Consider the following 25,070-nt stretch of genomic DNA (forward strand, 5'->3'; position numbering starts at 1 on the left):
TAAAACAAGTTGTGCGAATGAAAATGAGGTTCAACGCGCGTATATATAGTGTGTTCGAAAAACAAAAAAAAAAATTAAATCCGACGCCGGTTTGGCGCCGATCTGGGACGCACAATGGCGCCCGTGAGGATCGGCGTCGAAACCGGCGTCAGCGCGGGAATCGGCATGGCGACGCCGATTTTGACGCCGATTTCGCCCACGCCGGTTCCAATGGTTCGGCGTCAAACCGGCGTGGGCGAAAAATCGGCGTGGCGGTGGTGACGCCGGTTATTGTGGATGCTCTAAAAGCTCCTTCTGTGGATTGCCTGTTGGTGCTGCAGGCTTGCTAGCGCGAGCCTTAGCCCGCCACCACTTGCTCGTCTCGCCCAAGGAGACGAAGAGGGGCACAACACTCGTGAGTGAGTTGCACAATTACCGTTTCGCAATTTTGTTCTTTTATCTAAAATACAAAAAATTGATTTAAATGATAGTATAAATTTAAATAAAATGCAATTGGAATTAAATAAACTTATTTTTTTCAAAACCCGAAATTTAAGTGTGGGAATTGGGATAACTTATATGGTTTTACACAATTGGAGTATCAAATAATATGTTCAATCAGCACATAAAACAATATACTAGTAGTAGTATGTCTTAGTGGTAGAAGTGGTTTCAAACCCATACTGACCTACATTATTATTCTGCTTTTTTTTTTATCATTTTAATTTATTTACCTTTTTAAATTTTTTATTAAATACGGAGTAAGAATTTAATTAGCATATAAATTTAATTATGTAAATTTTCATATTTAGAGAAAGGCTTGCCTCAATTGTGGGTAGATATAAAGAAAAAGTTATATTATCGGACCTGTGAACTAGTATATAAGGGAAAAACAAAGATTTGACCCCTGCTGCGAATGCTTTAGCTCAGGTGATAATAAGAAGAAAAAGAACCAGCAGAATCCATTAATATCCAGCAATTTATTTCAATCCTCGAAAGCAACTAGGCAATTCTTCGCTTATACACATCTGAGCATAGAAATCATCGTACAAGGTTCAATGCAGTCGGTACTACTCAAAGCATATCAAAGCTCTCAAAGAATATCTTTCTTTGGAGGGCAGGCACAAACTCGTAGGGTCAAAACTTTGCCGGAGCCACATGGTAAAGATTAAAAGGCTGAGTCGCCACCGCTCTTAGACTTCCCAAGCAATATGTCTTTAGCTTCATTCATCTTAGAAGCAAGGTAATGGCTTCCGCCTGCATCGGGATGATTTGCGACCATCACCTTCCTGTGCGCTTCCCTTACCTTATCTGGCTGAGTGCTTTCCCTAATCAAGAAAATTAGCAAGTTAACACCATTAAATATTGCACGTAATCCAGGTACGAATATGTTAAAACAGAAAACAGACAGAACTTTTACATGATAAATTGTATTCACACTGGCTGGGTAAAAGATGACAACCATGATCATGATAATTATATGCATATCAATAGAATAAAAGTATATCAGGGTACCTGGTATCTAGGGCTGGGTATTCGGTTTGTCGGTTCTCGGTTAACCAAGAACCGAACCGAAAATATCGGTTAACCGAGAACCGAAAATGTCGGTCACGGTTAGGAGACCCGCTTTGAAGTCGGTTATCGGTTTAAACCGACTACCGAACCGAAAACCGGTTAAGCCCAAAGGCCACGAGCCACATATATTTAGACTCATATTTATATGGGCCACGAGCCACATATATTTAAGCCCAAAAGCCATGATTAATTTCACTAAGGAAGAGGCTTATCTTTTATAACAAAGTTTTGTATTCTTGTTATGATGTAAAAGTCGATGTGGGATAATCTTAAGATACATAAGTGATTTATGCCATTTTCTTAAATTATGTTTTTAATGAAGGTGAACTCGAAGGTGAGACATAATTTAAATTTCAATTTAAATAATACCAATAGATTAATACGATTGTTTATATAGTTTATAAATTAATTTTTATTTTATTTTGTGAGATGTTGGCAAATAGTTTCAGCCTTGCTTGTTAATTGCTTTTTCATTTTTAAATTTCCTTTTCTATTTTCTTGGAATAATATTTCCATAAAATCCTAGATTCTATAAATATTAGTACAGTAGATTAGATTAAATAAATCTTAATAGAGTTCTTTGTCAACTACAAATTTAGCCGAGATTAATATATATTACAACTATTAAATATTTTTAGTAAGGAGGGCCACAAAGAAGTATACCACCTGACGTATTCCAACCAACATTAGGCAACATATATTTCCACTTCCTCAACCGGATTGCTGCACAGATTATATATTCTTCACATCTGAGATCCTAGTACTTGGTCAATTTTTAAAATGAAAGAATCACAATAAGATTAAAACAAAACAAATCATAAGTTGATGGCACTGAAGCTTCATGATCTGTAACTCCTAGATTCATGTACCTCTTGTTAGCAACAAAGGATGCTCATCAAGAAAGAGTTTTGAAGAAATAAGTTTTGCACCAAGATCAAGATAGCTAGTGATGTACCCATGAGGAAACCACACAACTAAACTTGCTTGTTCATTCACCTATCTGTGATGGCCATGTTCCAAACAAAATTCAGAAATTTGAACTTCTATTCTAACTAAACTGGAAAACGAGACCCTATACGCATAAGATTACTTCAGTTTAGCATCCTGGCAATTCTATATATACTAATATATTACATCCTAGCTAAAAACAAGTCAAACTAGCCCAAGCATATAACACATTATCAAATCCATAGAGATATATTGGAATTGCAGAGTTAGATAGGTTATTAATCTGAAGCTATATTTACGTACTCATATACAGACCATTGTAGGTACATTATACTACTCATCTCATGGGCCATGGACTTTGGAGTAGTAAGGAAAGACCATGATACAGCAGAGATAACTAGTTCAAATTGTATTCCCATCTAATCACCAACTGCAAAATCTCCAATTACAACTATTTAATATTAATATTTAATATTAAATGTAAGCATAAACTTACCATTGTCCCACATCGTTAGTAACAACAAAGAAAGGAGAGAATAGGCCATTATAAAAAGAAGAAAAATGGAACAAGGTTTTGAATTAATAATAATCCGTTGATGCAATGTGATTGGCTGTATTTGAGTTTAAATCTCATGAACAGCAAAGTAATTTCGGTTCCATTGGTTAACGGTTAACCGTTCGGTTCTAACCGAAATAACCGACTCTTTGTCGGTGCCGGTTTCGGTTTTTGTTTTGGAACCGAGACATGATCGGTTAACCGACTTGTCGGTTCGGTTAATAACCGAACCGACCGAATACCCAGCTCTACTGGTATCAACTTAAGTCATCCCAGATCTTGAAATGATGTAAATAGCATATTTGAGTCGTCAATAATGGAGAAAACTTGTACTCCATAAAACTGAACTCGAATGAAGGACTACCAACATTAGAGTTATTCAGTCACTACCAACTTGCAGACTCTAGCTCAACTGATTACTGGAGCTTACCGCTCTCCGATGAACTACGTATATGATCACTTGTTTAAACTTTAAAGTAGCTCAACACAATAGAGAGAGAAACTGATTCATACAATGAACAAGCCAGCCACAAATTCAAGAAAAAAAAGTCAAGAAAAGATCGACAAAGTGAAAATCAGCTTGTTGTGACCTGATTATATACTGCCCAATTCTTACCACGGAACTTGCATATGAACAAAACCATATTGAAAGGATACTAAATTATTACAAAAAGACTTGGTCGACATATCAAGCTTGAATAGGCTAAGGCTTAACTCTATTCAGTTTCAAAAGAGTAACATCCTCATGAATCTATGATATGTTGCTGTGCAAGACTATAGTCACAAAATTACTACTTTTGCACTACAAAAAAGAACGGCACAAGAAAAGACAGCATCGAAGTTCTGTTACATAATATTCACTCAGCAATCAAACAAAGGAAAGTGTAGATGTACCTGACTCCAAGAGTAAGTGATGCCTCCCTGCGAGTCATTTTTGGTTGGAAAAATGGAAACCTCCCTCGTAGAATTTACGCATTCTAGCCGTCGGCGGCCTTGCTTTGAATGCTTGCCATGCCCGAATACTATATTTACCTGCTAGAGCAGCAGTCGCAACAGCAATTCCCGCTATGAGTGGTGAGCTCTGCATAAGTCATCACCCATCAGATTTCAGTTTCCAATCGGATGGGTAACGAATACAGAACAAACATCAATAATCAGCAAGCTATGAACAATAACCATCGAAAAAAATAAAATCGCAATCGTTGCATCATGTTACATTGCTACTGCTATACGCAAAAATTGCCAACTTCTAATAGGCTAAATTTTTTTAATTCTGAATACAAAAAAATATTGTTATTGTAGTTTCACATTACATCAGATTGGAAATAGAAGCAGTGTCTACACTATCCATTTAAGAAGGGAACAGAATTAATTTCCAGCACAGATTTCTTGGTGGTATGCTTTCAAATCACAAACTTTGTTACAATGAAATATTTCACCTTTCTTTTGCTGCTCTTCTTAATAACACACCTAACTAGAAATCTTACATTTATAGTTTGAATGAATATAATAGTAAAGGAAAAAAGCTAACTGATATCCACAATCATGATAACAACGAGCGCAATTTTTGTTCAATTTCCAGAACGAAGGAGAGCAGCTAAACAATCACTTTAGGAGCTAAATTTATCGGCGGAAATCAAATAAATTACTAAAACCAACGAAACAATAATGCGGAATACAGTAAAAGGCATAAGATTTTCGAAGAAAAGCCACACTTCATCATTTCACGCTCTTTAATCTATAAATACACAAAACAAATAAGAAGATGGAGCGCTCACCATTTCTGATTTTAACACGGCCTCAGAGATGAAAAATATGGGAATTCAACATTCAAAAATATTTCTCAAAGAATTAGGGTTCTTTAATTGTGATTGGGAATGAGGTCGGAAAAGGTCGAATTACTGGAGTCCTAAATTATATTGTCACGCGAGATGCACGTGACATATTAGAGCACGAGCATTTTTGGTTTTCTTTTTTCTGTGCTTTGTTTTAAATTTAAATTTCTATATTCCTACATTTATCTTTGATTATAAAAAATTTAATTTGTCAGTACATAACCGGTAATATATTCTTTTCGTCCCACAAGAATATGCACTTTTTTTCTTTTTAGTTCGTTCCCTAATAATATGCACTTTCTAATTTTGAAATTTTTTCCTATCTAATAAGGTGAGACTTATTATCTACTAACAATACTTTATTTATTTTTTCTCTCTATTTCTCTCTTACTTTACTAATTTTGCTGTAATATATAATGATTATTCTTAAATGACAACTTTGAACTTCGATCCTACCAGTACTTTTTAACCCAAATTTATATATTACAACAAATTTCATATACTTGTGTTCGTTGTTTATTAATAGCACACGTTAAAGTCCGGTCAACTACATGCCAATTAGACTAGAAAATAAAATAAAATAAGCTTGTTTATTGTAATCAATAGTGCAATAGCATGCAAATCACACACAACTAACTATTGATTTGATGTAGCATACATATATATTTATGAACACATATAAAAATTACATAAACACACACACAAGTAAGGGAGTAATGTAAGCTGAAAATTGAAAAACGAGGGATTTGAGCCAAATACAATCATTAATCAAAGTTATTCAATGATTATCACAACATAGTTATATATGTATGGTATAAAATGCTGTCACCAAATTATTAATCTCATAAGCCATTAACAAACAGTACAAAATCTTGTCATTACATATTTCAAGATGAAGTTTCATAGTTGAGATCCTCAAATAGAGCCAGCAAATTCATCTTGTATTCTTCGACTTCCTTGTACTCGCTGGAACCCGGGGTGCCCTTGATCACAGGTATCGCTCCAGCTTTATGTATAGCATCCACTGCTCCTTCTGCCAAAGCTATACAGTGTCAGGAACGGGATGGTAATATGACATTTACGGAGCAACAAATTGGCACGACAAAAATGTTTTTTATTTAACTCAGAGAAATAATTTACAATGTTTATCTCCTGTGAGAAGTAATTGACTGTTCTGGTGCAGTATATGAGAAGAAGGAAACTGATATTTTAACGGGCTAATTTGGAATCGAATAAAATCAGGTGTTACTGAACACGATCATACTAACAGAAGCAAACAATATTGTACAACTGACCTGACTTTGAGATGGCAACAAGAGCTTTCAGAGCTAGCCTTCGTGTGCGGTCATCTTTAGCACCCGCTAGCATATCCACAAGCAACTGAGCTCCGCCTAATTCAACTATTTTCATTCTTCTTTTATCTGATAACGAAAAGAGCATTATAAGCATGCATCCAAGGTATCACCAACGACATTACTTCATGTATCAGACAGGTTATAATAGAAGTCATCAGCACCCTTAAATCAGAACATGCTACTCCGGAGCTACATGAGCTCTGTAAAAAGTCAAGCATACACACATTTTTGTCAGTGTCTTATTTTCGACTGTAGCTTTACTTGTTTTACTGTAACCTATTTTTCCTACTTTTGTAAGGTTGCTTATGTACCTATCTTGTTATTCTTGTACGAAATGGCTGGCTAAAACCTAATACATTGGGTCATATGATTCATAGAAGCTTGTACCTCTCACACAACAGAAGGTTTTGCATTCATTTGACAAATCATAGAAGGATCAAACATGGTATTTATTGCGCCTGAAAGTTTAAGCATTACCATCTATTGAAAACCGTGCTAATCTGGACGCCCCCATTCTTTTGAATAAAGGATCCTTCACTTGTAAAAGTTTAACAGACTGCTGCATCACATTTTCTCCTACAAAAGTCCAATATCATAAACATCTGAGTTTTGAATTTTGATTCTTGATACAAAGGGCTGAAAAACTACATTTGAAATCGCTATCCTTTTCAATAGACATACCCATGTAGGGGAATAAGTGGTAGCCGATGACAGTTGCAGTTCCAGCAAAAAATAGCTTCAATAGCCATCCGATTTTTCTTTCTGCATCCTGTTCTAGTGTTTTCTCATCTAGTACTGTAGAAAGTTAATTTGGTATCAGAATATAAATTGAAATACAGAAATCTAAATAAACTAACATATGATCTTTTGTATGGCCAAAAATACGAATAGGTCTAATAGACCCACACTTAAATGAGGAGCTCAGAAGTCCGTACAAATACCTCCCACCCCAACCATCGCCCCCACTGCACCAGACCAACCAGATATACACTCGCCCACACAAATACAAATGTGCATACCCCCTGCTTCTTGAACTCCAGAATATACATTGATATATAGAAATCTAAATGAACATATTATCTTTTTTATTGCCAAAAATATGAACAGGTCTCACACTTAAATGAGGAGCTCAGTAGAGCATACAAACACCTCCAGCCCCAACCATCTACCCAACCGTACCAGACCGACCAGATTTTCATACACTCGACACATACAAATACACACACCACACAAAATACCTACACATACTCATCTTTCTAGCTTATCGATCCATGTTAAGTGTATTTACAGACCTGTTACTTATCCAAGAGGAAGAGTTCAGCATTTACCCAATTTACATTAATTTGAGTATAAGGACTAAGGAGACATCATCTACCTCTTTTGTAGGCTGATGAGAAATTCCGAGTCTGTATCACTGCATTCCTTCTGCATAAATGCTGCATTTTCATTGTGGAACAATATAATAAGAGGGAAAAAACAGATAATATAATAATAAGAAGAAATATATTAATTCATTCTTCCAAATTCCACAAACTGCTGAGTTTATTCAAATGATCCAGTTACAGTATAACAGTCACTGAAATGAGAAAAGAATCAAGCTTTTTCACACTCAATAAAGGAAATGCAGCTAAATTTACGGCCAAAAAGTAAACATTGATCCGAAGAAGCAAAAACAGTACGATTCCCGAGCTTGAAGAGCATTTCGATTCATCAATTGACTAATCCGATCCTCGATTAAGCTAAGGCAATATCAGATCACTTCGACTAACAAAATACACACACATACAGAGGATAATTAAGCTGTACAAGTACCTTCTGTCCAAAATCTGTTTGTGTGTTTCCCTTCTGCAATAATGAAAACCCGCGCTGCGTGGATTTGGGGCAGCTGGAGATTGCTGTGGAGTAAAACAGCCTAACAAATCGATTCATGATTGCTAGCTTCGAACAGATGTTAATGGTGGCGAACAGCTTCTATCACCATTTCCGATTTCGACAGGAATTCAAAGCTTCACCTTTCTAAATTCTTCTTCGCACTTCGGAAACTTCATATAAACCTTGTTTCCGCATTTTTGTCATTTATTTGTAAATAAGAGAAAATGGTTTATTAATTTAGTCAAATTTATAAAAATCACAAACTTTGACCTTGTCAATTATAACCCACGATTTATAATTGTCACTATTTTTTACTTTTTAACAAAAAAAATATCAATAATTGTTTCATATTTATCCTGACCTCAAGGGGCTTACCAACTAAACTGTACTTCACCGTCCACAATTTAGGATTCTGAACAAATGAAACTACAAACTCGAATGTGCATGTGTTGGCAAATTTATAATTTAATTAACGAGTCAATCTATTAAAATATACTTGAATCATAAATTTTTGTTCAAATCTGGTATTTCAGTATTGCCACTTCAGTTTCAATTTTTCCGAAATTCTAAATCGTGAAAAATCAGCTAGAAATAAAGATTAATCATACATTTGAAGTAACTTATGAAGAAGATGTAGAAAAAGGCAGTACCACCATACATTAAATAGAATAAAATTTTAATATAACACACAGTCCTAATTTTTTTGTAATCCTTTGTGGCTCCCAAACGAGACAAACCTAACAATAGTATAAAACAAAATAAATTTGTTGAAGACTGGATTCTAGATCAAGTCCTCAAATACAATAAATAAACAACAATTTAATATCAATGCAGCATCAATAATCAAATATATATAAAATATGAAAACAACCTCCCACATTTCTTCTCTGGATTTCAGCTCCTTATTGCCGTAGCATCCTTTAAAGTGATCAGTTAAACTCATCCTCCATTGGCATTATCGTTCACTAAGGTGCTCGTGTCGACCTTTGGAGGGCCCGAATGTCTCCTAGCCCGGCCCGGTGAAGGCGGAAAAGAGAGCCGTTTCTTAGGAAAAGCAGTTGTTTCTTTCTCCACCATGCTGCCATTTTCCATCCCCGAGGGACTGTGAGACTTCAACCTGGCCTTCGCGGAGCGAGTTGGTGTCATGTAACTCGGAATGGATGGAGAGCTATCCAAGCTCTCGTCGTCTCTAACTGAACCGGCTATGCTATGCCTCCTCCTGTTCCTCTCTGATTGAACGCTGAACACGCTCCTAGAGTCATCATCTTGGCTCATCATGCTCACCTTTGGGCTGGCGTTTCTCAGTTTTCGTGCAGCCAACGAAGGTACAGCCCTTGGAGAGGGAAGGTGGGTATGAGATGGCTTCTGACTAGCTGCTGGAGATGGATTATCTGAGTTTAGCTGATGGCGGGCGAAGGCCTTTGTGATTTCTCCTGCAGCAGTGACAGTGGTGGAGCCTTTGATGGATGAACGATCACCGTTGAGATCTTTCCCTGCTGTGCTTTTCGTATCAAGAGGAGTAGCAGCCATCCATCGTTCCAGCCAGCTCCAGCCCCAGTGAGGATTTGTTGGGTCCATGAACAATAAGTTGTTCAATTTTGATGATTTCTTCCACGTTTGCTATTTTAAGGGACATTTTCTCAAGTTAATGCTGGATTTTTCTCATAGATGCCAACTTTATTAAAATGAAGGTAATTTTTTTTATCTAGATTGCCATGTATAAGTAGTACCTGGTGAGTGTATGAATAAGCGAGAGCTCTTTCGCGTCTCATTGCTGCTTCGTATTTTTGGAGCAGGCTTGCCTCAGTTTCCTCTTTCGTTTGTGGACTATCATCCCATTCCTCCTCCATCTGCACCACCATTGAAGAGACTTTTAGTCACATGGATACAGAAACCTCAATGAAAATTCGGAAGAAGTAATCAAAGAACGCATATTACTCGTGTAAGCTAGATGATCTCTGACTAAGCTACTAGTCACATAATATCAGATATCAACATATGCTATGTTTCCAAAGAGACATAAGTGCATCAGTGAAAGAACTCACTTTCAAGCTATCCAGCTCTTTTACACGTCTCTGCAAGAGCTGTCTCTGCATCGCCCTGCTTTCATCCAACATTCTGGTTCTTCTTGATTGGATCTGAGATTGCAAGTGAGATAGAGTCTGCAAACATTTCAGAGTGCTTGATGTCTGGCGTTCTGCTGCTGGCCCGTCAACAAGTGACTTCAATCTGACTAACCCTCTCAAAGCTCGTAATGCCCTCCTCGCCTAAACGTAAGAACAATTAGTTATGCAAGTACAGTCAATGAGGCAAAGAAAAAGATCCACAAGTCACAGTTATTGCCTCATAACTAAAATCTTCATCTCACCGAAATGCTTTGACTGAATACAACATATCAGACAGTAATTTAGCTAGTTAAATTATGTATCAGCTACAAACTAACAGAACTAACCAGATTCAGATTGAAGCCAAACAAATAAGCACGGATACGATCATATCCATGATTCACCTTCAGCAATCAAAACAGTCAAATGATGAATAAAGGAGTATCAACAACTCAATTTGACCTCAAGTACATAGGTAGAAACATTCCTTAAATATTGAAGTTCAAATCAATCACTATCTTATCAAGTCATTGATGAAGTGAAAAACAGGCCAAATTTGCATTGCAGTATACCATATCTGCATACAGCAGGAATATCTGACCATATCACATAAATAATTTAGCTTGTTAAAACATGTTTCAGGTAAAAACTAACAGAGCTAACCAGATTCATATTGAAGCCAGCAAATAAGCATGATCATACCCAGAATTCACCTTCAGCAATCTAAACAGTTAAATCTTGAAAAAAGGGCTATCAACAGCTCAATTTGACCTCAAGTACATAGGTATAAACTTTCCTTAAATATTGAAGTTCAAATCAACCACTATCTTATCAAGTCATCGATGAAGTAAAAGACATGGCAAAGCATACCAGGTAACCACGGAATGCTGTCTGAATTTTGAGTGCTGCAACTTCCTCCTGGTGTTTTTCAGAAACTCGAGTCACTGTTGGCAGTGGAACCACCTCAGGAGTAGCCTCCTCAGAAGCTATTTCCGCTTCAGAAGCTATAGCTGCAGAAACTGCAACGGAGTGAGCATGCTTCGTCTGCTCATTCTCCACCTCTGTCGGCCTCATGTTTACCAGTTGTGGAGGAGGATGAGAATTAGGAGCCTCAAAAGGCTCCGGATTTGGTGCATCAGAAACTGATGGCAGTTCATTCACAATTAGTATCTTCTTCGATTTACTCGATCTCTGGAATCATGAACCACAGCAAAAATCAGAGGCATCAACAATCCATCATCAGCCGATCATCAAATTTTAGCAAACGATCAAACCATAATCTCATCATTCGAGCCAATCTTGGCTTCTTTCTTTACCTTGGAACGCAGGCCTAGAGCCTTCTTGACTGATGAAAACCAACCTCCTTTCGCCATCCTCCTATCACTCCTCAATGATCCCAAAATCTACCAAGCAAAGAAATCATTTTCAGATTCAATTCGCCCCAAAAATCCTAAACATCATAATGCACAATCACAAACATAAAGTCAACATGCGGATGATTTCAAATCACTTCCTGAAAATGTGAAAATGCAAACCACTACCAAATAATCAAATATTTGCAAAAAAACAAATTTCACCTAAATCAAATATGAGCAAAGCTATCAAGTGTAAGCATCTAGATTCCATACATTGCCATCTCCACATAAAACTTACTCCATTTCTACCGACTTCGCCAATTCGAAGCAACACGTAATGAACACACAAATGCGAAAGAAATCAAACATAGACATAACAAGAGAAATCATCCACATCAGTTAATTTTCAACCAATAATCTTACTTCAATTGTGGTTGCCAATCAAATCACCTGCAATGCGAAGCTTGTCAGATCTCAGATACTTACAGTCTCCTCACGATTGAGTCCATTCAGGTCCACTTCTCAAACACTAAAGGAAAGATTTCTAGATTCAGTTTGAGGAGTTTGGGATGAGAGAGAGTGACGAGCAGATCTTGCCAATTCAACGAACAAGTGCAGAATAACTAATTAGTTACCGAAATAAGAATTCACAGCTCCATTACTGTTTATCCACTGTGGGACCCACCCACATTTTTTTATTCTTGTTTAATGCTCACCAAAATATCCGTAACGTATTAATCCCAAGTTTAAAATAATAATAGTAGTAATAATTTGCGAAATTCAATGGCTATTTTTCTAATTCAATGTTTTTCACAATAATACTATACAAAACGCAAAACCGTACCAATTAAATACTTATATTTTAGAATTATGAGAGTGAGGAAAAGCTAAGTTGAGAATAGGAATCCCATGGGCTATGTTGCAGTAGTTTATTTGTTTTTAAATTGTTATAGTACTAGTTTGTTTGTTTTATTAATAGTCTACAAAATACAAGAATTTAAATTTTCAAACTTAGATATTTTTCATGACAGAATTTTGGCCAACCAATTGGGGCCACATGTTATCATTATTTTAGCCCAATCTAAAAAAGTGTTTAGTAAATACTTTGCAATTATTCATTATGTAATTATGAGAACATGTTCTAAACTTTCTCGAAGTGATATGCTTAACATTAACTACAATTGATTATTAGTATTCCTTTTAAATTTTACAGGTATGTAATATATTATAGCGTAATAATCACAGTTCAAATAATGATAAATTTGTAATTTTGATTAATGAAACATGAAAAATCAATTGACGATTAATAGGAGTACTATTTACATATATTAAAATATTGAACAAATTAGTCAAATAAAATATTCCACAAGTTGCACTTATTAAAAATTAAAAAAAAATGTATATAGAGAGAAGTGAAGAATACACTATTGCAGAAATAATTGTGAAGGGGTTTTGAAGCTAGCAACATGTGGCGCAGCGATTTCAATTTTAAAATAGCATATAGTTGTATACAGTGGAGTATTAAATATCTTTGGTTGCAAAAACGGACTACACCGACACAAATTAAAAACAGAGAAAGTTGAATAATAACAAAGTTGGATGAAATATTATTAGTTACTAGTAGAAAGTTCTACCAACTGAAAAGTTATGAATATCAAAATGTAAAGCGACAAAATTTCGTGGACTAATGAAAAAAATATGGCATATTTTTTCGTAGTCACAATTTTCTTTTTTGATGTATTATCCATTTTATCTCCCAATCCTAGAAAATACTTAATAAAGATATTTCTCTTTTGCATTAAGTTACGAAAATAGTAGTAGTACTTTGTGAAAAGAAAATAAAATATCAGAAAAATAAAATAAATAATTAAGGAGAAAATATAAGAGAGGATCACATAAAAGAGATTGAAAAAAATTGATTTTTAACAAGAAAATGACTCATTTAATCTAGGACAACTTTAAAATAAGTACGACTCAATTAACTTTAGACGGCGTCTAAAGTAACAATTTAACTAAACCCCATAAAAAAAGCCTACGAACATTAATACTATTTGACATGAGGATCAGCAGATTAGACTGATACAACAGAAATACTGTGAATATTATGTACTGTTATATTTCTATACATTTTACTAACTCACTCAAATTCACAATGCATGCGCCTCATATCTCAAACGCGAGGCACCAGCACTTTTCCCATATCTATCCCTCTCACAGTGATATACAAAGCTGTAGAATACATACAGTTGAACTAATGAAAGAACGGCACCTGCTGTTTTTCAGGAAAACAACGAGCAGGTAACGAGGATCACGTCCCTGCACGCACGAATCAACAGGAATTATGAACAATTTTGAAGCCAGCGTTATCACTTAGTTGAATAATACTCCCTCATTCTCAACTTAAAAGTTCAACTTAAAAGTGTCAATCTACTTTCACTAAAACCCGTGTAAAGTCAAACCGAGACTCGTAAGTTGGGACGGAGGGAGTAAATAAATAGAAATCGAACCTTAAGTAAAGGCAAAAATCCTATCAGAAATTTTTGATCTGCAAATAGGACATTCTGTACAGGCAAGGGAACATGACTTGCATACTGCAGTAGTAAAGCATAAAGTTAGGAGTAGTATTTTAATATAATTATAAAAAAATAAATCAATCAAACTTACAGCAAAAATGACGGCATGGGAGAAGCATTGCCGCACTAGGCAACTCGAAACAAACTTTACACACGTGAGAATTCGTGTCACCATTCACGGTATACCTCATTTCCTTTTCTTTTATCTCCTGCATACGAGCCTGAACGAATACGCAGGGATAATGCAGTGAGCTTCAAATAGCAATGCGAAAACATGATGATCATCAAAATGCATGGGATAACAGTAATGGACCTTCAGGCGGACTACGAGAGGTTCTTCTTTGGGAGCATCTATGTGAGGTATTAAACTATCAGAAACTTCCATGTTATCCGGGATTGGATTTGGATCCGTCTCAACACTGCCAATTTTCGGGACATTTATTCGATTGTTGTCCTCAGGCAGTCTGTCATTCGTTTTCTGTTCTTGCAGAGCACTCCCCTCTTTCTTTAGTTGAGCAACGAGCACCCACATGTTTCCTAGATCGTTCTCTAGTGCTGCCTCTCTCTTCTGTGCCTCTTCAAATTTTTTCCGGTATTCGTTTTCCAAAACTTCCTTCTCAGCCAAGGCAGCCTCGAGAGTCACCTCTCGTTGCTTCCTTGCTTGCAGCTCCAACTTCAGATCATCAGAATCAAGGCTCCACGATTCAAAGTCGCCACTAACCATTCCAGAAACATCATTTGATCGGCTGGAGGCCCGACCTCTTCGGCCAGCCCTTTGTATTTCACTAAGCCTGCGGTTACCACTATTTCCCGAGCTTCTAGAGCTTAACTCACGAGCAGCCAATAATTCTTTTTCCAACTTGGCATTTTGTACAGACAGCTTAGTAACTTCACCAGCTAAGTTCTTTAGCTCAACTGCGGCAGCAGATGCTAGTTCTTTAGCGTAAGAAGCTTCCTCGGATAATTTCTGATTCTGGACACGTAGCCCACTATTTTCCTCTAAATTCTGAACATGCTCTAGCTTTAGTTTCTCATTTTCAATTTCCTGTTTTGAACAGAAAAGGTTTCAGTCTAACACCTAAGCAGAAATACTGTGTGTAAATAAATCAACAAAATTGCCATGAGTAGTTGTAACCTGTGATTGCACTTTCATTCTCAACTCATCTGCACATTCGTTAGATACACACATTCCAAACGCGGGTGTCTTCTTGTCATCAGATACTGAAGATAGTTGGTGTTCCAAGAGCAGGATTTTGTCTTGCAGTTCCTTGTTCTCAGCACACTGATCGATCAAAAAGCAGATCCACATTATAAAACAGGATAATCACTTAAATGCCAAACGGAAAATAAAACAAGTACTAGTGGAGTTAATATGTAACTGAGTCTTATTCCTTTTTTGGTTGTCCCACTGTAGCTGAGTCATTTCCTATTTTAGTAAAAAGCACCAACTTTTCTTCTCTTACTTTATTCTCTCTCACTGTATTCTCTCTCCATCTCTCTACCTTTTTCCTTTCCTACTTTATTCTTCCTTCACTTAACCCACTTTTAACACAATTTCTTAAATCCCATGCCAAAAAGAAACGCCTCTACTAGGACGGAGGGAGTATAAAAAATACTCCATATACCTTGTTCTGCAGCTGTTCTTGAAGAATACGGTTATCTGCTGATTTAATCTGCATTTCAAGGTTAAAAGGTGTCAAAAGGTGCACCTATTACTCTAGGCAAGTAGCAAAAGAGAGATACTTTAGTATAAGAAAGAACAATAAAAAACTTTTATAAATTGTCGTTTAATGAAACACCTCAAGCTCAAAACCCTTCTCACTGCATTGTGCCATCAGTTTCATGACCGTCTGCCACAGGAAAGAATGAAAAGAAACTGTCAAGCTAGTACCAGAGGACTTCACATTCAATCTATAAGAGAACGGGGCAGCAATTTTTGAAATGATTAAGGATGACCTGCTGCATTTCAACCATGGAAGCATTAGCAACAGAAGCTTCACTTCTCTCAACTATCCGTTGTTCTAAAGCTCGCATCTGTTTTCTCTTTTCTTGTATTTCATGCTCCAAGTTTTCAACCTGAGAATCAAATGCAGGAAACATCTTTTAGAATTCAAACTCAAATGCAGGAAACATCGATTCTAGCATGTACAGCATATAACAAACATACTTCCAAGTATCATACAGGACCATATTTGCAACTTCCTAATGGCTAGTGCCCTCTTGTGCGGTGAACTTCAGAAACATAAGCTTCCATATTTGAGTATAAGATAATATATTCAATATATAATGAGTTTCACGTCAGGAAAGATTTCACCTACTAATACTGTCTCATGTGCACGTCTTGTTATTAATATTATCAGTAACAGCAATTTGACAAACTGATACTGACATTGTGAAGAGCTAGATTAATGTTCATCTAGACAATTTTTTTTTTGTTGAACACGAATGAATACTTAAAATAGACACATGGTACTTTAAGAAGAAAATTGAGAAGTACCTGATCTTTTGAGCTATTGGGATCATTTACAGATTGGTCTACCAGACGCTTTAGAGTACTTGTGCCAAGTGCAATCTCTTCTGCAAGCATCTTAACTTGCTCAACAAGGAGATCCATCTCATCTGATGACATACCATCCTACATCACAAATAAATAATTAAATGGCTGGGAGAATCAAACGAGTATCCAAACTTAAACATTGTACATATGCCAGGATCTCAAGGGAGACAAAACATTTCAGATAACTTTAGAACACAACTACAAAGCAAATTTAAGATCAGCGAAATCAATTGTGGGATAAAAGCAAATAGTTTAGAGAATAAAGGTTGGATACATACAACATGCAGCTTTGACATGGAGGACAATCCACTAATAAGTTCACCCGCTTGAGTTGTTTCAGATGTAGTACTGCCAGCTAGTGATATATCCTCATTCCATCTGCTGGATGATCTTATGTGCTTCAACATATATGCGTCCGATGAGGTTGTTAAACAAGAGGATGGAGAATCTTTTTGGTTCTCATGGTAGAGTTTCAAAGAGCCATTATGCACGGTATCCAACTTCTGCCATAGACAAAAAATGTTGAACGAGTGACTGTGAAAATTGATTTCTGTTAGGAGCATCCTAGAGGCTAGAACACATGTAGAATTCAGAGCAAATAAACCAATAAATTACTAGTATTTAGTGCAATTAGTAAAGCAAGCTCTGATGACGGTTATCCAGTTCTATAGCGATCTTAACAGTGTCGTTACAGTCACATAATTTATGAGTACTTTGTGAACAATTTCATTTTGAGAGAAAGATAGTAAACAATTAAAGCTAAATCACTTGGAGAGAAAGGCTAATCTGACTGTATCTGTTACTGACAAACAACAAAGTTTAATTTCAAGGCAATGACAACCACCACAAGGGCAAAAACAAGAGCAATTGCATTTGCTTGAACATTCCTTGCAAAATAAGCAAATGAGAATAACAACTTACTTCATCCTCAGCAGCAGAAAGACTCCTTTGATGAGAGGGAATGTCGTTTATGTAACCCGGGACCGTGTTTTTCGAGGAGACGAGGATCAGTTTTGTTAGCCTCTGAATTCTACTCATTAGAGCAGCCTTGGCATCTTCCTCCTCCTCTAGTCTTGACTGCATTTTAAATTGCCCTTCTTCTAACTGTGAAATGAATATAGATGGCAGTAATAAGCTAACCATTGATACTATTCCACCAAAAACAGATCAAGACTCCAGAAACAATGGTAATGATTTGGCAAGCATTCACCACCCCAAGCATTTTGAAAATAAGAGTAAACTATACCTGTTGCTTTAAAACAATAATATCTTCATGGCTAACACCTTCAAGCATCCCCCTCTTAAGTTGATCAAGTTCTTCTTTGAGAGATGATATTTCTCTTTGATACTTCTTAATCAACGATTTTTCATCAATAATCTGAAATTGAAATATTTAAATAAATACCAAGGCAATTGACCACTCTAAATATGAATATAACTACAAACATACATGTTTACAGACTCACCCTATTACGCGAGGCATTGATTTCAACACGTTTTGCCCTGCTGGCAAATTTTAAGGTGTTATGAGTCTCCTCCGTATTGCTTGATGCTGGAGTGATCGTACAAATAAGCTGAGGATATAAAGTATCATGATTTTAAAACTAAGCATTTCAACCACTATAGTCCAGTCATAAAATTTAAAACTCAAATCGAGGCTTGAGATAACTAAGTAGATAAAAGAACAAAATAAATGTTGGCTCGATCTCTAGATAAATGTTTTAGAAATAAATACGTGATCGAATGATAATTTCATAATTAAAATTGAAAGACAGTACAATTTTTTTGCTATAAATTAAAGTTATCCCATGCTCACCGAAACATGTCCTTGCCCACTTAGTGAGGATTGTAGAAGGCGTGTAAGCTTTGAATCCCGATAAGGAACATGGGATGCCTTTCCTTCACTAAGTTTTCCAATTACCTTCAAATTTTAGAAAATTGAGATCATCAAAGTACAAAATACACATGGCAACAAATATCAGAATTCAGAGAAAATTTGTATGCCAATGCAATTTTAAATAACTTGCTATATGCCTGTGCATGTGACATGGCAATAAAAATAAGAAAAAGTGTAATTGTACCAAACAACAAGTAGAGGAAAATGGACCAACTACCAACAGATCTTTGCCTTCAGCTTAAAAAAACATAGCAAAGTAAGTTCCGATACTCACAGTTCCAAGAGTTAGAAGACTTTTATTGATATACGATCCTTCCTTTCTCCTTATCCCTGTTGTTTCAGTTTTTGAACTTTCAGACCCCGCAAGATCAATTAAGTTCTGCATAACAAAAGTAGGAGTATGAGTAGCTTTTCATCAAAGACTGAGGATTTGAATGTAATAAAATTCCTTTATGGACAGAATATCAAATTATCAAATATAGTGTATGGCAAGAAGAGAGGGGTTGTTTCCAGCATTCAAATGCAATTGAAGGATATGCGCACCAATTGTGAGAAAATAACTCCATCATAATCATCTCCATGGTTACTACTCTCGATCATCTGGAACAGTATGAACAAGCATACTCAAAGTTAGGTGGTGGAAGATCAGAAGGCAGAATAATAACAAAGACATCAGTGCATCAATAGATACCATTGAAGAAGAATATATGCTATTATATTACTAACAACCTACAAAGTAAAGGGGGATCATGTATAAAGGAAAGGTCAGAACAAAATCTGCATATTACCCATACATTCAGTTGAGAAATATTAATGAAAATAAATAGTTTTAAGAGGCATCAAACTTGATATTTCAGGTTTCCAGTTCACTAACAATTCATGCTTCACTCTGCACTCATTTGCCTAATTTTTGCAATTTATATTGGATCACTTCCCAGTTACTCTCATTCAATTACTACCATGAAATGGACTAGCCTATTTTATGCTGAAAATTAAATATAAATGCCAACATGCAAATTGTCACCATTGCCCTTATGGTCCTATGCTCAATTTCTCATAAGGAATATGATTTCCCATTCACCCTGAGAAGATCAAATAAGATGACAAAGTAACTGATTATGCAACAATTAAACCAAGCTAAAAAATGAAATGAATGAAAATGAAAACGAAAACGAAAACGAAAACAAAAACAGTTAAATTTATCTTTTCATTAAAGAAAGCAGGTATAATGGAACTTAATAAAGAACTAATCCGAACAGGATATGTACCAATGTGAATATAGTATGGCTACGGCTGCTAAAGAGGTTGAAATTATTTGATCCAACGTGTCGATGCTCTGCAATTGTAATGAGCATAATTGTTGCCATCAGATTGAGATGTAATGTAATAATCATATAAAATTTCAATAGTTGCACAATATGACGCACTATGCATGTAAAGCCCGAGGGGCAAATAAACACACAAACACGTGAACCGACATTCACACAGCACACTACAATATACCTTCTCCTGCAGCAATAAATGAAAGGACGTGGCCAGGGGATAAAACAACTTCTTCCTTTATGCCCTCAACGTAAGTTCCCTGCATATATTAAAAAGGTGGGATGAAATGAGCACAGTCCTGTGTAAGCGTTAGTACAAAAATAAAAGGTTATAATCTAATGAAAACTCAAGGATTTTCAGATTACAGCTAATATGCAAGAATAACTTCTACAAATAGAAGTACTGTAAAGGATTACTAAAGAGTTTCAGCTATTAAAAAGTGCAGTCTCATATATGTGGCAAAAACCATTACTTAAAGCTATTTGTGTGTCCTGAAACTTTGAATGGAAGATATAACATGGATGAAATTCACCAATTGACCTACAGTAAAGGGTAATGTAATCTACATAAAGAGATAAAGACAATTAGTATGACATAAACCTGCACATCTTCTCTCACACGCAAATTTTGGCCAGTGGGATCTAGTAAGTCATTGATCACCTGATGAAAAAGGTATTCAGTATCGTGAAGTTTTAACAATCCACAATAATTGCATACATATTGTTGATTCAAATCTCAAGAGTTAGCAGTGGCATATGTGACTGTGTCTGGTGAGAATGAGTGAAGTGGTTTTTCTTTATTAAGTAGTATTAATTTAAACTACATGCAAAGAACATGAATACGAAAATTTTTAAAATATATAACTTACTCACATGATGATATGATAATCGTTAAAAATATTACTAACCTCGTTGTAAATTTCAAGATATGACACTCGGAGTAGGAATTCGCGACCTGGCGTCTGAAAGGAAATTACTATCAGCCATTATACATTGATTTTACACTATATTATCTAATTGCATCAACAAATGAATTAAAAAACTAAAAACATAATATTGTTTGGGCAAGCACAAAAGGTTATGGGCAAACATACATCTTGGATTATGCTGAAGACATCCTTTATAGCCAATGGTATGATCCCTGGAGAATTTTGATCTCCCTGATAAGAAATGTTGAGAAAAATAATGAAACATCATATCCATACCTCCCAAATTTCTTTTGTAATTTTCTATTGATACTTGTAATTTCAATAGAAGCCCCAAGACAATAAGAAAACAGAACAAGCAGAGCAGAACAGGTAGAGAACGGTGACAGTCTTTATATTGTAAATAATTGATAATTAAACATATCCCATGCTTCATGCTTGGGAACAAAATGAGTTATATAATGTCAGTTGAACCGACAAACAAACTAAAAGGCACCTAGGAGTCTACTACACTCTCAAATTTCAACCAAATATTCCCCAAAAAGGTTCTGTGCAGCGCAATCACACAACATCAAATCAACATATATCTACTGCTTATGTTTTTGATAAGGACTATAACCTCTGTAAAACTGAAAAAGAATACCATATTCCTCTGTGTACCAATTTTAACTTACATGCATAGTGTGTGTCTTCCCACTACTAGTGACACCATAAGCAAATACAGTTCCTGCATATGGACTTTATCAGTGCTAATTTGCAGAAAATTTAGATTATAAACTATAAATCAGTTAAGTAATCTGCCCAATGGGGACAAGAACAGCTGGCATGCAAGGCTTAAATCATGATTCAATAGCAACCTAATCATGCATGGCTTGAAAAGGTCGGAGTGTAAGTGAGTTTGGCATACCATTTACACCGTCCATTGCAGACTTAACTACAGGTCGAGCAGCTACTTCGTAAACTTCCAGAGTATTTGTATTCGATCCAAACACTCTATCTGTTAGGAAAACGAATATGCAAATGGCAAAACATCCCAATTAGATAGTATAATTTCATTTTGTTGGATAAAATTGTCCCCCACAAAACTATTAAACTAATGTGCACTGGCAATCACTAGTCAATCATTTTTACTCCATAACCTAAATAACAATGGATTCTACGAGTTTATGCATCACAATACAGCCATTTCCACGGCTCAGCAATTGCACTGATTGCAGTTCACAGAATTGAGAATGCGAAATCCAGAAAGCAATGACGATCTGTAACTCCAAAGTATCATAATAGGAGTAAACAATATGGACGGACCAAAAGTAAACGAACTTTACCGAATGCATATGCCGTCATTGGATTAAACTCATTCCGCACGATTTTCTCACCATCTACATACCATGCGACCTCATCCCCTCTCTGATATTCCCTTTCACTGCATCAACACAGCATAACAATGCAAATGAAAGTTAATTGGCTCAGTTTCTTCAAATTCCTGAACCTAACCTCAGACCTTTCCCCAAATTCAGAAGTTTAAAATCAACCAAAATCAGATCTATCATTCAATTGAAATCACCTCAGAGGTCGAAATCTAACTGTCACTGAAATGCTATCCCCCGATCTCGAAGCACTCTCCAACGGCTCACCAATCAGCTGCTCCTCCATCGACGGAAAAGCCACCGGCGCGCGGCTTCGCGAATAGTCGCCACCTTTGCGATTAGACGCCGTGGATCTAGAGCCGTAACCTCCGCTGCCACCGGCGCCGTAGAAAGATGTCGCCGAAGAGGAGCATGAGCGCGGCATTAAACGACCGTTCATCATCGATGACGACGACGACGTAGATGAATAAGGAGTCGACGGTTTCCGATTACCGAACGGAGAGCTGCTCCTTCCTCTCGAAGACGAAGCCGCCATTTCTTCAAACACAACAAATTGAATAACAACTCACGGTCTACGACTATAAACAATTGCGCAGCTTGCCTTAGTCAATGCAATTATGCAATGCAAACGTAGGTATCAGAGTTTAGGAGAATTTTCAACAACACGAATGTTGTGTCAGAAATCACATGGCACGAATCAGCAAAGTGAATTAGATTGCTCTAATTTTGGAATTTCGTAACTCCTTTTTCCAGCCCAACGCCTTGTGATGTACACAATCTTCAGCAGTATTCACTCACACACACGAATGCGTGTCTGTGAGTGAACAGAGAGATGAATTAACTCGTTGTTTCTTCTTCTTAAAGACAATGAAGAATTGCAGAGTGTATGGAGAGAGAGAGAGTAATGAGTGATGAAGATGAGAGGTGGACTACTAGCGAGGAGTGAAAACCACGGGAGGTAAAATTATGTATTTGAATCAATTTTCTATTGTATCATTTAAATTTAAATTATGAAGTATAATTAGAAAAATACAACTATATGACTTTCACTTCTCTTTTATTTTTGGATAAAATATTGATTTTGTTTGGCCAGATTTTTATATTTGAATCTATTTCCTGTTGTGTGTCATTTGTATTTAAAGGCCTTCAATAATATTAGAGAAAAATTAAGTTTGGCTTTTCTTTCATTTTTGGACAAATCACTGATTTTGTTTCGCCAAATTTGACTCCTAACGTTAAAATTAACTGAAAAAATTATGAAAGATAAAGTTGTTTGCAATTAATATTTTATGTCAAATACGTTATTAATATTTTTCAACTAAATTATTTTCTATATTAATAGACGACATTATTTCTTTCACTATTAGGTGGTGATGTTTAAGAATGATATCCTGATTCTCAAATAATTTCACTAAAAAAATTCATCATGAAATGATTACAAACAAATCCATATATCACAATTTTTTTTACTAAAGTTTAAAATTATAGAATGAACAAGAATTTTACAACAAACGGAGTAGTACTATTTTTATTGCAATTTGCCTAAACTATATTTGATGGTTTTTAGCATTTTATTCGTGAATCTCCACCATACCCATCCTGGTTAAATACGACGGCCCATTAAGTTCCAAATTTCCAAATGTATTTAAAATTGGGCTAAATACATGTGAAAGTACTAATCCATTGGGCCCTAAGTGAAAGAACTTACGAAGCCCATATTAACAAGGTAATGATCAATTTACTTTTATTTTTATTGGAATTTAATTGAAAATTAAAAATTAGTACGTTTCACAACTTTAATGGAGTAATCATTTGCAAAAATAATGAATATGGGAATTTAGCCCAATTATCCCATGGCAAAAAAAATCAATCGCTTTTACAGGATATATTGCTTGTATTTTGTAATCAAACAATGCTATGTTTTCTTTACAAAAGAGGGTATAGGGGGTACTATAATTTAATTTATCGATGGTGGCGTGATCTCACACGCCTAGATATATATTCACCAACAAAAAATTGGTACGTAAATTAACTAAATTAGTTGTGAACAAAATTAACTAAGCTTAATTTAGTTGTGAAATAGATCATAAATTAACCAAAATTATGCTTTTTTATGCTAGTTTTCCTTTATAAAATTCAGTTCATTGTGATCAACTCCAATGTATATCTTCAGTACAAAGTAGTTTGTAAAATTTCCCCACCACTCCTGTCCCATCTGTTCAATTTTTTTATAATATTAAATCCCCACCGTCGTAATATTTAATTGTGAAATCAGGATTAATTAACACACTAGCTTTTATTTTTTAAATGGCTTAAATAAGTTCGATATGAGAAGCTGGAAAATTGTTTATCGCTCATGTCATCAAATGATTATTACTCCAGTATATAATTACAAGAATTGCTCACTAACCCAGACACATATATAAAGCATGCATATTATATCGAGGATAGTATATTTCATAATGAATTACTCTAAATCTTAATGATTAGATAGATATGGTTAGATTTAGAACTATGTTTAAAGAATATAAACTTATTTTCTTGGGGAGAAATTTAATTATGAATTAGTACATAATTAATGATCGGGCCTAAGATTGTTTTAAAGGTCCATCAGTAATTATAACACATAAAATTTATCTAAAATTATTTCTAGTAATTTGCAAAGTAAACAAAGAGATTTGCATTAACTAAGAGAATCTTACCATGTCCCAAAGTAGGGAGTTTCTGTTATTTAGGAGATAGTTCTTTAATTTATACGTTAATTTATTTTTCATAAGTAGTTAATTTGAATTCGAGTAGATTTCAATTTCCTTGACTAATTTGTTTACATTCATTAGTAAGTATTTCC

The 25,070-nt window shown here is 35.6% G+C and overlaps 3 protein-coding genes and 1 pseudogene across 5 annotated transcripts; all 4 read right to left on the bottom strand.

Annotated features, from left to right (window-relative positions):
• Positions 1-916: 916 nt before the first annotated feature.
• On the bottom strand, positions 917-4,970 carry LOC121749020 (annotated as a pseudogene).
• A 668-nt stretch (positions 4,971-5,638) lies between these two features.
• On the bottom strand, positions 5,639-8,328 carry LOC121746705. Its single transcript, XM_042140617.1, has 6 exons — positions 8,061-8,328; positions 7,624-7,684; positions 6,930-7,043; positions 6,726-6,824; positions 6,189-6,314; positions 5,639-5,926 (listed from the first exon to the last, which is right to left on the bottom strand). The coding sequence occupies exons 1-6, from the start codon at positions 8,175-8,177 to the stop codon at positions 5,781-5,783; spliced, it is 663 nt and encodes a 220-aa protein (XP_041996551.1). The 5' UTR covers positions 8,178-8,328; the 3' UTR covers positions 5,639-5,780.
• A 426-nt stretch (positions 8,329-8,754) lies between these two features.
• LOC121748473 (protein IQ-DOMAIN 1-like) lies at positions 8,755-12,191 on the bottom strand. Of its 3 annotated transcripts, none has more exons than XM_042142856.1 (6): positions 12,067-12,191; positions 11,542-11,628; positions 11,096-11,416; positions 10,166-10,387; positions 9,851-9,970; positions 8,755-9,740 (listed from the first exon to the last, which is right to left on the bottom strand). In XM_042142856.1, exons 2-6 carry the CDS (start codon positions 11,596-11,598, stop codon positions 9,060-9,062), a joined length of 1,401 nt encoding a protein of 466 aa, XP_041998790.1. In that variant the 5' UTR covers positions 11,599-11,628; positions 12,067-12,191; the 3' UTR covers positions 8,755-9,059. The 3 variants fall into 3 exon arrangements, with proteins under 3 accessions (XP_041998790.1, XP_041998787.1, XP_041998789.1); XM_042142853.1 differs by having other exon boundaries at positions 12,031-12,191; XM_042142855.1 differs by having other exon boundaries at positions 12,004-12,191.
• A 1,346-nt stretch (positions 12,192-13,537) lies between these two features.
• On the bottom strand, positions 13,538-23,153 carry LOC121748832 (kinesin-like protein KIN-7D, mitochondrial). The gene is made up of 25 exons (XM_042143368.1): positions 22,420-23,153; positions 22,181-22,278; positions 21,763-21,852; positions 21,530-21,582; positions 21,024-21,089; positions 20,838-20,891; positions 20,531-20,590; positions 20,111-20,189; positions 19,876-19,943; positions 19,151-19,207; positions 18,882-18,986; positions 18,527-18,631; positions 18,177-18,284; positions 17,957-18,088; positions 17,632-17,814; positions 16,989-17,213; positions 16,651-16,788; positions 16,110-16,229; positions 15,953-16,003; positions 15,779-15,826; positions 15,289-15,435; positions 14,467-15,198; positions 14,245-14,374; positions 14,088-14,171; positions 13,538-13,896 (listed from the first exon to the last, which is right to left on the bottom strand). Exons 1-24 carry the CDS (start codon positions 22,755-22,757, stop codon positions 14,089-14,091), a joined length of 3,270 nt encoding a protein of 1,089 aa, XP_041999302.1. The 5' UTR covers positions 22,758-23,153; the 3' UTR covers positions 13,538-13,896; position 14,088.
• Between the last annotated feature and the right edge of the window lie 1,917 nt (positions 23,154-25,070).

The sequence above is a fragment of the Salvia splendens genome, chromosome 9 (assembly GCF_004379255.2).
Source record: "Salvia splendens isolate huo1 chromosome 9, SspV2, whole genome shotgun sequence".
NCBI lineage: Eukaryota > Viridiplantae > Streptophyta > Magnoliopsida > Lamiales > Lamiaceae > Salvia > Salvia splendens.

Coding starts and splice junctions, on each gene's coding strand:
- LOC121746705 (XM_042140617.1), bottom strand. CDS start 8,177: ATGAATCGATTTGTTAGGCTGTTTTACTCCACAGCAATCTCCAGCTGC. Junction 6,825..6,929: donor CCACTTATTCCCCTACATGG/GTATGTCTATTG, acceptor GGACTTTTGTAG/GAGAAAATGTGATGCAGCAG. Junction 5,927..6,188: donor TGTTGCCATCTCAAAGTCAG/GTCAGTTGTACA, acceptor TAGCTTTGGCAG/AAGGAGCAGTGGATGCTATA.
- LOC121748473 (XM_042142856.1), bottom strand. CDS start 11,598: ATGGCGAAAGGAGGTTGGTTTTCATCAGTCAAGAAGGCTCTAGGCCTG. Junction 10,388..11,095: donor CAGCATTCCGTGGTTACCTG/GTATGCTTTGCC, acceptor TCTTACGTTTAG/GCGAGGAGGGCATTACGAGC. Junction 9,971..10,165: donor AAGAGCTGGATAGCTTGAAA/GTGAGTTCTTTC, acceptor ATGGTGGTGCAG/ATGGAGGAGGAATGGGATGA.
- LOC121748832 (XM_042143368.1), bottom strand. CDS start 22,757: ATGGCGGCTTCGTCTTCGAGAGGAAGGAGCAGCTCTCCGTTCGGTAAT. Junction 19,944..20,110: donor ATTTATTGCTGCAGGAGAAG/GTATATTGTAGT, acceptor TTACAATTGCAG/AGCATCGACACGTTGGATCA. Junction 15,436..15,778: donor AAGAACAGCTGCAGAACAAG/GTATATGGAGTA, acceptor TTGATCGATCAG/TGTGCTGAGAACAAGGAACT.